Here is a 13777-nt window from a genome sequence, read left to right on the forward strand (position 1 = left end):
CCCCCGACCTTCCCGGTTAAGCTCCACAAGACGCCAACCCGCAGTACGCCCTATGTTAGCGGGTTTCCCGGGGGGCGCTTGAAAAAGAGTTCCAATTTTAAGGTCGGGGTTCTACTTGGAGATTCCACCGCTTTATCGCCGAAGAATTGATGCTTTTGAATTACGGTGCTGGAGGAGACTCTTGAGAGTCCCATGGACTGCTAGAAGATCAAACCTATCCATTCTTAAGGAAATCAGCCCTGAGTGCTCCCTGGAAGGACAGATCGTGAAGCTGAGACTCCAATACTTTGGCCACCTCATGAGAAGAGAAGAATCCTTGGAAAAGACCCTGATGTTGGGAAAGATTGAGGGCACTAGGAGAAGGGTACGACAGAGGACAAGATGGTTGGACAGTGTTCTCGAAGCTACGAACATGAGTTTGACCAAACTGCGGGAGGCAGTGCAAGACAGGAGTGCCTGGCGTGCTATGGTCCATGGGGTCACGAAGAGTCGGACACGACTAAACGACTAAACAACAACAACAACAACAACAACATCCCATTCTTCCTCCCAAAGGCGCCCAGGACACCTGTGATAATGCAATGCAATTACAAATATTTTAAAAAAACATTTTAAAACGATTGAAATGTCTAAAAACACCTGACTCTCACAGCTGGTAATTTCAAGGTTGCCAAGAACAGTGTTTTTCAGCTATCAAATGCCTGGGTCAACAGAAATGTCTTAAATGCTTCCTAGAAGTTAGTGAGGGCATTTCAGAAATGGGGATCTGCCACCGAGAAGGTCCTGCCATGGGTCAAATGGGCTGTATCCTGCAACAGCACCACCAACAGGGCCTCCTATGCTGATTATGGGGTACTCTGCTGGGACAATTATGGACTATGGATTTTTTTTGGGGGGGGGTGGAAATAGGAGCAGTGCAGTGGATAATCTCTGAACAACAGCAACAAAAGAGAAAATAAAATCCTATTGGAGAAAAAGTAAACTCTGTGTCAGGAATAGGATCTGGAGTGAGCCTGGGACTAGGAGTCGGCACCAAACAGAAATCAAGATCAAAGAGCCAACCAGGACCAACAAGACTGGGTTTGCCACAGTTCATGCAGCCTCTGTCGGCCAAGCAAATTCCTGCTGAGACGGGAATATGTTTTACACTCCTTCCTGTTCAGCAGAAGGCAATCTGAAAGGTTGCTCTTCAATGAAAGTCTGCAGTTACGCATTTCACCACACGGGGCAGTGGTCAACAGTTCACAACACTGTTCCCAAAATGCTGAATTCTGCAACCTATATAAATTATGCAAGTAGAGCAGATTTGCATAATTTCACTTGTTTTGCATAATTGTTTATCATCTATTATGCTTATTCTTTTGAATAATTTATTCCGTCTGTGGTGTTTTGTTTTTCAAAAATAGAACAAATCAAGAGGAGAGGAAAAAATATTGGCCAGACAAGCTAATGCTTCCTTTTCAACCCCTGGACATCTTATTCATCTGCTCCTTTGACTTCCAAGAGTTCAGCAGACTTCGTCTAACACTTTCAAATATACATTCAAAGCAATAAGGCCTAGATGCCTGCTTTTTTTACAAAAATGTAAGCCAAGACCTTCAGGAAGCTGCATGAGCCACCCACAAGGATTTTTTGGTGCACTTGTATATTTCTGTGGAACTGTTGTCATCCACAAAGCTGTGAAATATGGGTCTCATAGATGAAGAAATTGGATTGGAGAGTTAACTCCACCTGCAACTGAACTTGGGGAGGGGTAGCTCTGCTTTGTGTAGGCAGCAGTACTCACTTAAGCAGCTATTGATTGCTGAATCATAAAAGTGACTGCAAGTAAGAGCAGTACATTATGAGCACTGGGAGTATGTTGGGAAATATAGTTTCATAAGCTGGAAGGTGGCCACGTGTCCTGCCTTAAAGAGGACAGTCCTCTGTTTGAAGGGCTGCCCGAGTCCAGCCCAAGTCTGGTTTTAAAAAAAAGAACCATAAGAAAGAAGAGAGGCAGGGGCCTCAAAGATGCTCTTCCAGTTTGCAATTGGACAGCAGACTGAGCAGGCACACAGGTTATGCAGGCATTCCTCATTCCGTTAAGATGTATTTCTATTTAAACCATAGTAATCCTACATTTCCATTTCAACAGACTCCGGTGGTGTCTGCGGCAAAGTCTGGGCTGACATGGCAGACTCTATTCACCCTCCTTGCCCTGCCCCTGCCTGGCACACACACACACACGGGGAACCGGCAAACTAAGCTACAGCACTGAGTAGACGTTCCTTGTGGTCCCTTCCAACTCTATGATTCTAAGAATTGGGGCTCCTTACAGAATATTCTGTCACTGATTGTTATGCTGTACAGTGGTACCTCGGGTTATGTACCCAATTCGTTCCGGGGTGCGGTACGTAACCTGAAACGTATGTAACCTGAAAAATCGCGAAAAAGCACTTCTGCGCATGCACGAACTGCACAGAATGCTTCTGTGCATGCACGCACGGCAAACCCGGAAACAAACGCTTCTGGGTTTGCACAGTATGTAACCCGAAAAGTACGCAACCCAAAGTGTACATAACCTGAGGTACGACTGTATAGTTTATTTAATTTCAGATTGTTGTTTTAGCATTTGTATTTAAAAGTTCCTTTTTGTGTGATTGCTGTTAGCCACCCTGGGCTCTTGTGGGAGCAAGAATGGTGTGTCCAGAAATGATGATGATGATGATGATGATGATGATAATAATAATAATCCAATTTGTATTCTCTGGCAAAAACCTAGTAATTAAAACAACAACAACCCTGTTGCCAACAACCTGTCTGTGATATCTGAATGACCCATTTTCATAATTTAGAATCCCCATCCGGCCATCTCAAAGCACCCTAAGGCAAAAACCTCGCAAGATGTGAGCTAACGCACCATCCCAACAGGTGGTCTGGGGGAACATGGACCAGAATTGATAGATTGGGAAGCTTGCATGGTTGGGGACTACGGTACTATTGCAGCTGGGGAAGCCGGAAGGGATTTGAAAGCTGGAAGGGAATCTAAAAATCTAGGTCAAAAAGACTAGATGTGCATATCTTCCCTTCAAGATGCCATTGATAATATTCTAAAAAGCAACATGTTTTAATTAGGTCACTGCTCATCAAAGCATGTAACAAAGAGAAGAATGTGCATAAAACTCAGAGCAGCATGATCTACTTGGAATGAATGACTGTCCCTTATGGGAAGGTCTTTAGGAACAGAGATGTGGGTGGGGGAAAGGGGGAAATTATCAGTTTCACTTCTCAAAAGTAGGGAGGAGGTCAGCTTCCAGCAGCCAGCCTATAAAGGCAAGCATGTAAAAATAGAAATGTACATTGTGTGTGTGTGTCTGCACGCAAATGTGTCTGAGTTTAACTCACATGAGCATTTTTTTCATTCCTTGCCAAACTAGGATCACCAGATGCTCTGGTTTTCTGTTCCTTATTGCAGGAACATCATTCAGAGCAGCAGAAAATGTGGCCGGTGAGCTGCTCCTGTATTGTTATTCAAAATGCTACAATTCCACGAAGCGCAGACCATATGACTCTTTTTTTGAAATCGTGGTCCTGGCAGCCTACTGCAAAGGATCCTTATCGGCTGAAACTACCTGTGAGTATTGAAAGCAGCAAGCCCTTGGGCTCTGCATTTGCAGCATCAGCAGCAGTGAGTCAAAGATGGTTTGGCAATCTTCAGACTCCAGGTTTAATGGCCTTGGCATCCCTCCATCTGTAGATGGCAGAGTGCATCGCTGCACGTAAGAACCATCCTCACCATGCATTTAAAGCATTCTTGCATCACCCCCCCCCCCAATAATCCCGGATCAAAGATTTTTCTCTCTATGGTTGTGGTTTGCCTGTGGGGTCAGGGAAGTCTCCATCCCAGTGTACAAACATGGCCCTTTGCAGGGCAGTCTCGAGCAGGTCGGGCGCCCTGGCGCTGAGGGGCAGAGATCGCTCCGGCGCCCCCGCCCTCGCAGTGTGTTGCATGGCTTCCGCGCGGCTTTGCCGTGCAGCGCCCCACCTACCGGCCCCGTGCCACCGGGACTCTACCTAGAGCCAGCCCTGGCCCTTTGCCTGATATGTTCTCGTACCTTTCACAGAAGACCATTGAAACATGCTAGTAGCAGGGCTTTCTTCAGTTGAAGCTCACCAGAACTCAGTTCTGGCACCTCTCGGGTGGGCGCTATTGTCATGATAAGAGAACAAGGAGAGTTCTTCTGGTCCCTCTTTTTCTAGAAAAATAGCACTGACTAGTAGCATCTATTCTCAAACCAAGAATTGTGCTCTGACCCCAGCATCCCCTTCCATCGCTATTGCACACTGTAGGAGACTGAAACAAAAACGAAATACCTTAGAGCTACAGGTAGTTTGCTACATTTCAAGAGGCAAGTTTGCCACCTTGATTCTTGTTTGTAATAACTAAGCCTTACTTCTTCCCCTAGATGTTTTTAATGTATGCCTAAGCATGGATGCGGGGTAATGGGGGCTTGCAAAGATTATCATACAGCTGTTCTTGCGAGGGATAGCAGTGGCTGCATACACACCGGGTATTTAATTTGGAAATTGCTTAATTGTTTAATTTGGTTGTGTACTTTTTGATGTTTTTTTATTGTTTATGACTACTTTTGTTATGTTTGTAAAGATGTACTTTTTCATGTTGAAACATGCCTTCTGCATGGTTTTAACTATGAAAATGTGGCATGCAAATAAAACGATGTACAGTATTTAAAGCATATCACTTTTTCCAGTGAATCCTGGGAATGGTTGTTTACACCTCACAGAGCTACAGTTCCCAGCACCCTTAAACTACAGGTCCCAGGATTTTCTGAGGGAAAGCCATGCACTCGAAATGTGCCTTATAAGTAGAATGTGCAGTGCCGGATTTACGTATAAGCTAAACAAGCAATAGCTTGAGGCCCCACTCTGTTGCCCCCCCCCAAAAAAATTAAAGGGAAAAAACTGGATGTACAGTTCCAAAATATAAGATAAAAACAAATAAAATAAAACCTACATACAGCAGCAGTGTTTTGTGTTGTGTAGGCTCCTATGATGTAAGTAATGGGCCCTGCCTGCTAGCCTGCTCCCTAAAATATCACATATGAAGGGTCCCATTACCTTCAGTAGCTTAGGGCCTCATCAAACCTAAATCCTGCCCTGACAATATGCACCCATTGTGTTGCTGCCCCATAATATTTGAGATGTACCGGGAATTATTCCTGATAAACTAACAAATTCTGGTTTCTGTCCTCTCAAGCAAACTCAGCCCAGCTCTGTAATGCAAAGAGCAAAGGAATCGCTCCTTTTTACCTCCTTAATTGCCTGCAACCCACAGGTTATAGGTGTGAAGGGAAACTAATTTCCACCAGGTGATCTTTGCTTGCGCACCCTTATTTACTAGTGAGCCGGCCTGAGAAATCAATGTTTGCAATATGCGTGCCATTTCCTTGACTGAGGAGATAAATTCTCCATTGGGAAGGGGGTGCTTTTTTCACAGCCTGACAAAGCCGGTCAAAAGGGCAGCAGCTGGGAGGGCAGGCAGGCGGCTGTTCAGATGGGAAGATTTCCCCTGAGACACGCGGGACCTGCCTAGCCGTGAACCCATAAAAAGCCATGTACCCATAAAAGGGACTGGGCGGAGTTTGCCTCCTTGCAGCCAAAAAAATGGAGCTGGGAGAGGGAGGGCAGCAGACAGCTGGTGGGACTGGAGAAAGGCAGTTTCCTTTGCAGCCCTGGCTCTGGCCTGCAATTGCTGGGAGACAAAAAGGAGGCAATAAAAAAAAAAGGAAAAACCTGCCTTGCCTTTGAGGTTAGAAGCTCTGTGTTCCAGCTGGGAAAGAGAGGCTGTTATTTGGGAATCTTCACTTTGGAAAGGTGGGCACTTTCTTCCCTCCCTTGGGATGGGCATTTGTCCATGGAATCTTGACTTGACAGCCGAAGCTCATCCTGTGTGACTTCAGATGGGAGCCAGGGTCGTGCCTTTTTGGTTACCTAGGGTCAGGTGACAGGGTCCTCCTCTTACCTCCTACCTAACAGCCTCTGCCACCTGCCCTCTTTGATATTTGGAAAATCAGGTCTCCCTAGATCCCATGCCTCTGCCCTCCAGGCTTCCTCATCCCTTGAGGAGTGAGTGGGGGAGAAAAGAGTGAGGCAGATCTCTTTGGTAATTTCTGCTTTCCTGAAGAGCCACATAACCTCGCTCACTGGCCCCTACATTTTGCATTCCTAGGGTATTTATTAGACAGACCTTGGCCTATCTCCTTGATCTATGCCGTTCTCAACTTTGTGGGAAAGCACACAGGCTAGAGCAGGATTTGACCTTCAAGCACTGACGCAGGAAGAGGGGCTTTGAACCTCGCCCATCTCCTCGCTGCGGGATCGAAAGCCATGCGCCGGCGTCTCCTCCAGGCCTCCTCTGGAGTTGTTCTATTTCTCGTGAGCATGGTGCTTCTTTCCACGAGGCGTTACGGCATCCAGGAAGCGGTCGGCAACCAGAGACTTTCGGGAGGGATACCTGGCAGGTGGGCATGGAGGGAGATGATGCTGGCAGACTGGAGAAACAGGAGGGGGACTGAGCATGGAAAACAACTCAAGGGCCACGATGATGGTATGGCACATTCTGCTGTTGGGAAAGGCCTCTTGCCGGAAGAGCTTTTCATCGCTGTCAAGACAACCCAGAAGTTCCACCAGTCCAGGATGGGATTGCTGCTGGAGACTTGGATCTCCCAGGTCAAAGGACAGGTTGGTATGAGGGTGAGAAGGGAGGGTTGAATGGACCGCTGACACCAGAATGCCTAAGGGAAGAACCTGCGTGTGATTCTCATATGCATTCATGCGCATTGCGCACGCATTGCCTAGAATGAAACGATGCCTTAAGCCAGGATTGGTCATTTGGAAGCCTCAGGGCTGGAAACGTCCCCAGATGTGATTTGATTTAGCCCCAAGCCCTGGTGTTGCCTGCCTTTAATCAAAGCATAGTAAAAAAGGAAAATAAGGAAAGTGCCTGCTGTTGCACTTACAAAAAAAGAGAGTATCTTTTTACAACGAAGCTGCCTTATACCAGATTCTAGTCTTTACACCGTTCATTATGCTGATGGCCATCTGTCTCATCCATCATTTTATTTTACCCAAGAAAAGTAACACCAGTGTGTCTCTCGGAGAACTTCAAAGCAAGCCGAGGGAGCAAGCCGCATAGATTTGGAGGAGACTGATAATGGGGGAGGGAGGAGAGCAGAGCAGAGCAGAGCAGAGCATGGCGGTGTTTCTCTCTCTCTCTGCTAAGCTTCACTTCTCTAGTTCACTGTTGGGGGGTGGCTGAGGATGGTGTGCCCTGTTCTGTAGGGCTGTGCACTGGACCCAGACAAATCCTGAGTCCTGAATCGAATCAGGCTGGTTTGGATCAACCCAGGATTCCGCCATGTTGGGTTGAGGTAGCCCTTGGTCACTTTGAGTTGGATCAGGTCCAGCTGAAGCAATCTGGGGCTGTCAAAAGGGGTGCAGGATCTGGTGGTAGCAAGGGGGGGGGAAGGAGATATATAGGGTTTTAAACCTTAATTAGACACTGCGCAAGGTCATCAGATTGGTTCAGAGTCTGGTGCCAAGTTGAGTTGTTCTCAGGTTGGATTGGTGCCTCTCCAAAGCGCCCAACCGAGCCCCGAATTGGATCGGGGAGAGGCATGCACAGCCCAACTGTTTTAACTATGCTTCATTTGTGTGGTAAAGATGGTCCCTGCACTAGCTCCCCAATGCCTCTCAGGGCTTTTTAAGCTGCCTTGGGAACACTGGCCTTCCAAAACACTTGTTTATGAGCTTCTTCACATGTTAAAGGTGAATGGGAAAAACATATTTGGCGAGGCAGATTTCATACTGTTTCAACTCATGAGGAAACAGTATGGTTGACTTTGAGACAGACAAAGGATTGCATTCGTGTAATGTGTGAAACGGGCCTAGGAATTCATACATGAGTATATACTGTCCTTTTTTTCTTAAAAAAATGTTTAGGGGTACTTTCATTTTCCTACTCATATTGAAATACTGCCCCTCAATGAGGCCAAACTTAGATTCACAAAATGTTTAGGGGTATGCGTACCCCTGTGTCCCCACAGAAAAAAATATCACTGAGTATGTATCTCTCTCACACACATGCACAAAGCAAAATGTTGAGGACCTTGCGAAATGTACGCTGATAGTTTGCCATCACACCAACACCGAATGCTCTTTCATGGGCGGACAGTTCTGGTTGACATATCATTTAGAAATTCACGTCGCCAATTGGTGATTTAAGGAGCTAATGCGCCATATTCAGCCCTGCTATATTCCCAGCAAACGTGTTTTTTTCTCCCCTCCCTCGTATTTTTTGTTGTGGTCGCTTCGTCCCCCTGGTTTCTTTTCTTTATCGCTGTCCCTCAGCTCCTTCATTCTTCCAGAGACAAGAGGCCCACAATAAAACCCAGGCTGGATTTGTGAAAAGGCCTCGCCACCGCCAGGCCCAGGGGAGGCCCACGTGCCTGGGCGGCTGTCTGAATGACTTTGCCCATATTTCAGCACATAATGCAAGTACACTGTTTAACCAGCCTGCAGGCAGCTGGTGGGGAGATTGTTTAAGGCTTGTGTCTCTCTCTTTCAGTCCCCTTGGCTTCTTGAAAGCCCATTTTCCGCTTGAGAGGAGGTATTCTTTGCTGGACGCGATCCCCACTCTGCCCTTGGGATGGAAGAACATGCCACATGATGTTGTCGAGAGGGCCTGGGAGGGACTGCGGGGAAGAGGAGGAGGAGGAGGAGAGTAGGGAAAACAGCAAAGAGCTTATAGGTCTTTTACACACGAACAGATGTTCTTTTCTGAATTCAACTTTCCTTTCACTACAAAGCTTCTGTTTAATCTGCTGTCAGATATCTTGCAAACATCACAGCAGGATTCTCAGGGGACAAACCTGAGCCTATTCGATGGTCACCCCTTGGGCTCATGAGTTATTTAGGGAAGCTGGATCAGACCAGGTTCTCCAGCCCCAGGCTGGTGACTAAAAGCTCAGTGTGAGCTGGCTCAGCACAATGAAACCTATATATCGAAAGCATCTGTTCTACAACAATGACTCATACCTATATCAGATGTTATTGGGGCTCCAGAGCCCTAGTAGAACCCCCTGGTGCTACAGTAGGCGCTTATATATTGCCCCCCAAAAGGAAATACAGTGGAACCTCGGTTTATGAACACCTCGGTTTACGAATTTTCGGTTTACGAACGCCGCGGATCCATCTGGAACAGATTAATTCACTTTCCATTACTTTCAATGGGAAGGTTCGCTTCAGTTTATGAACGCTTCAGTTTATGAACAGACTTCCGGAACCAATTACACCCATGCTTCGGGTTAAGTACGCTTCAGGTTGAGTACTCCGCGGACCCGTCTGGAATGGTTTAATCCACTTTCCATTACTTTTAATGGGAAAGTTCGCTTCAGTTTATGAACGCTTCAGTTTATGAACAGACTTCCGGAACCAATTGTGTTCATAAACCGAGGTACCACTGTACACGCCCCTCTCCAAAATAGGTCAAAAGAGAACATACATTTGCAAAAACAAAACAAAAACCCACACATGCAAATTTATAACCATAGATAAAAATCTAGAAGGACTGTAAGTTAAATAGAGCAAGGAATACTGCTATGAGTATGTGAATGCCTGTTTGGTTTGCTGTATAGGTTCTAATTGTCCGTCCCCCCCCAACATTTGTTATTGAATTTTAATAAGGACAAACAGGTGACAGAAAAAAAGAAATGAAGGGAAAAATAAATACAGTTAAGTTGTCACAGTTGCCAATAAAGAAATACAGGAAACAGTGCAATAATAAAATGTACCGAAAGGAAAAAGATGCGCAGTTTATAATTGCATTGAGTTATGCAGTTTAAATCAAAACAATTAGAAATTTTAATTCAAAAAAGATGATAAAAAGTATTCCATCGAAATACCCACATAGACCTGTGGTGTCTGACACTCCTGTGCTTGTATATAAAATAAAATAAAATTGGACCAAATGGCAAAGCTGTGATCTTGAACACTTGGGAACCCTGGACGCATTTAGGTTATGCAGTATTTTCTTCAAGAAGGGTGATTTGCCAAGTCTTGGAATAGCAATAGTCTAGATTACTGAGATCAAAAGTTCTGCAAAACTTGGCAGTTGTGGCTCTGGCGGCTATCAAAGGATACAAAATCAGTTCCTTGTTGTTCTGGTCTTGATCAGAATCTGCCAACAGATTCAAAAGGGTCGGGGTAAATTTTGTCCAGTTATCAATGGATTCTCAGAAAATACTTCTGTCCAGAACCCTTTTACCTTGAGGCAGTACCATCACACATGTCAGTAGGTTCCAATACCCTGGCACCCCAGCTAGCATAAGGGGGGAAGACAACTATATGGGGCCTTGAACCAGAGCATTTTCCAGCCTTCTGCTATCTGCACTCCACAGGTACTAACTCCTACTCTCCCCTGTGGTGGTTCTTTAGCTTTAAACTGCACTTTAAACCGGACAGCCCTCCAAAAAAGGAGCTCCTTCAAATAAAGGGCTATCCTCTGACAGCCTTTCAAACAGAGGACTGATCTCGGTAAAGTAGGACACATGGCCACACTAACAGAGGCTGGTGCCTGCCCTGGCCAGACGTTGTGCTGATCTGGGGCACTGAGAAAAATTGAAAATGGCTGTCCATAACTACTGCCAGATGAACATGCATCCGAGAAGTTGCCCGAGAAGCTGGACACGATCTATCTATGTTGTATTTGTTTTAAAAGCAATTTCTCAATGGGTGAGGTAAAAAGGTAAAGGTAAAGGGACCCCTGACCATTAGGTCCAGTCGTGACCGACTCGGGGGTTGCGCGCTCATCTCGCATTATTGGCCGAGGGAGCCGGCGTACAGCTTCCAGGTCATGTGGCCAGCATGACAAAGCCGCTTCTGGCAAACCAGAGCAGCACACGGAAACGCCGTTCACCTTCCCGCTGTAGCGGTTCCTATTTATCTACTTGCATTTTGACCTGCTTTCGAACTGCTAGGTTGGCAGGAGCTGGGACCAAGCAACGGGCGCTCGCCCCGTCACAGGGATTCGAACCGCCAACCTTCTGATCAGCAAGCCCTAGGCTCAGTGGTTTAACCCACAGCGCCACCTGGGTACTCAACACCAAAACACTTGCTGGGGTGGGGTGAATGGCATTCTACAAAGACGTTAGCAGGGGTGTCGCAATGAGGGGGTGATGGGGGAGGTATGCCCCAGGTTCCACTCTGGGGGGGTGCCACTTGGTGCCCCCACCCCCGCGACTCCCAAGCCGAGCCTCCAGCCTCCCGGTAAAAAGTCTGTGCATGCGTTGTTACGTGGCGGGGTATCACCACCCCCCCTCACGCCTCCAAAGCCGCATGCCTCCAGCTACAAACTCTGGGCAGAAAGCCCGCCGCGCTGAGCGGGGGGCGGCGGCAATACCTCGCCACGTAATGCATGCATCATTATGTAGCGACGCCCCTACCCCCGTGCATGCAATTTGCTGCCCCGGGTGTCGCGGCGCCTCGCTACGCCCCTGGACGTTAGTGACCTGTTCCACGGAATGATCAACACCCTCTCAAAAACGCAACATGCAGGGTCCTTTGGGAAACACCAGCTTCAGATCCATCTGAATTTTTTCAGCACAGAACAAACAAGCATTCAAAGACCGGATTTCAAAAGATTATCAGCTAATCAATTAATCAGCAATGGCTAGCGTGAGTCTCTCTCTCTCTCTCTCTGCAAAGAAGCTGGGTCAAATACTTACTTTCCATCATCATATAGCACTTTAAAAAATATCAGAACTTGTTACAACCTCTATTTTGCCGCATCTCTGTGAATGGGGGCATTATTATTCCATTTCCACAGATAAAACACTTTCTGAGTGTTCAAAGCATTTCACATTCATTACTTCAGTAATAATCTCATATGACGCATAGCCACGGTGGAGAGAGTTATGTGGCTTGTCATTGGATGGCAGGTATGGAACTCAGCACATTTTAGGCACTGGAATAACCCTTCTCTCTTCTTTTCCTCAGACATATGTCTTCACTGATAAAGAAGATGATGAGCTACGGGAAAAACTGGGTAATCCGGCCTTTAGTGTTGCGCAAGATCTGGTAACTGACTTCTGTAAACTGTGTGTCAGGAACACTTGGGTAATAGCATCCTTACATGGCTGACCGTGGGAAAGGGTTATAGCTCAGCCACAGGGCACATGCCTTGCATGCAGAAATCCCAGGTTCAATCTCTGGCATCTCTGAAGGAGGTCTGGGGAAAACATTCGGGGTGTGTGTGTATTTCAAGGTATTGTGCGTATTTGCGGTTGTGTGTGAGGCAATAGTGTGAAAGTGGGGGAGGGGATGCCTATATTGTGGGGTATCTAAGTCTTGACTCAGGGCTCATACATACATCTACTTGTCCCATGCTGCTTAGGCATGGGCCTGAGTGGTTTTGCCTTTGTCCCGCTGCTCCCTCCTGGAAAACTCACTCTTTAGTGCTAAATTGGAACAAATAGCAATGTATGGAAAACCAGATTGCTATTTGTTCTGATTCAGCCCTAAACGGCATGTTTTCGCTGGGAAAAGTGGCACGGCAAGTGGAAAACTGCTTGGACACATGCATTCTAGGCACAGGAGAAGTGAAAATGTGGACAAGCCCTAAGACTGGGGAGACCCAGGTTCAAGTCCCTGCTCAGCCACAGAACTCATTAGGAGACCTGATGAGAGGCAGTCAGTTTGACTGACTGTTGGACTATGCTCAGTCTGTGCTCACTTGGTACGCTATTAACTGTGATCTCCTTCCAAGGGAAACCAAACAATGCATATTTCCTTAATCTGAGCAGCTTTGGACAGATTGGCCTAGCCTGGTGTAAAGCTAAAGAACCCTGAGAAGGAAGAGCCATATCAACCACCAGCACCTGGAGAAATAATAATAATAATAATAATAAGAATAAGAATAAGAATTTATTATTTATACCCCGCCCATCTGGCTGAGTTTCCCCAGCCACTCCTGGGCGGCTTCCAACAGAACAGAACATTAAAATGCAATAATCTATTAAACATCAAAAGCTTCCCTAAACAGGGCTGCCTTCAGATGTCTTCTAAAAGTCCGGTAGTTGTCTTTCTCTTTGACATCTGGTGGGAGGGTGTTCCACAGGGTGGGTGCCACTACTGAGAAGGCCCTGTAACTTGGCTTCTCGTAGTGAGAACAGACGGAGCAAGCACAGAGGTAACCTGAACATAGCCTTCTCCACTTTGGTGAGATGCGCTGCGTTTCCATTTAAATTATACTACTTATTTCTAAATTTGCATGTATGCATATCTGCACATTTAATGCAAATTCACACCTCTTCTACCCCCCCCCCCAATGTGTTTCCTCTTTACTGGTGATGCAGAAATCTCCACCCCAGGCTTACTTCTGTGTAGGCTTGCTCTGGCATCACCAGTTCCAATCCAAACCTGCTTAATCTACAAGGTCCTCAAGGTCAAATACAGCTATGCTTGGCTCTTCAGCTATCAAGTAATTAGCAATTTCATTTACCGCAGCTTGTGCAGTTCTCCAGAAACACTGAATTAATGGGCAGAGCAAAAAAATATGACATAAAATCTGCAGGTACTGAACTGCAACACCAGCTAACAATCTGTGTTTGGTAAATACAACAAACAGAGCGATCCAAACCCCCCAATCTCTCCACTGGAAGAAGTTTAGAGGAGTTGGAGTGGAGGTATCTCTCTACACCCTGCCTTGACCTGACTCTGC

The 13777-nt window shown here is 46.4% G+C and overlaps 1 protein-coding gene across 1 annotated transcript in view; it reads left to right on the forward strand.

Annotated features, from left to right (window-relative positions):
- Window positions 1–5051: 5051 nt before the first annotated feature.
- The window catches only part of MFNG (MFNG O-fucosylpeptide 3-beta-N-acetylglucosaminyltransferase), a 33089-nt gene continuing 24363 nt past the window's right edge, over window positions 5052–13777 (forward strand). The window contains exons 1-2 of the mRNA XM_035128320.2: window positions 5052–6741; window positions 12055–12103. Coding sequence (XP_034984211.2) covers window positions 6388–6741; window positions 12055–12103 — 403 coding nt within the window. The 5' untranslated portion in view covers window positions 5052–6387. The remainder of the gene's footprint in view (window positions 6742–12054; window positions 12104–13777) is intronic.

This window comes from Zootoca vivipara, chromosome 10 (assembly GCF_963506605.1).
Source record: "Zootoca vivipara chromosome 10, rZooViv1.1, whole genome shotgun sequence".
NCBI lineage: Eukaryota > Metazoa > Chordata > Lepidosauria > Squamata > Lacertidae > Zootoca > Zootoca vivipara.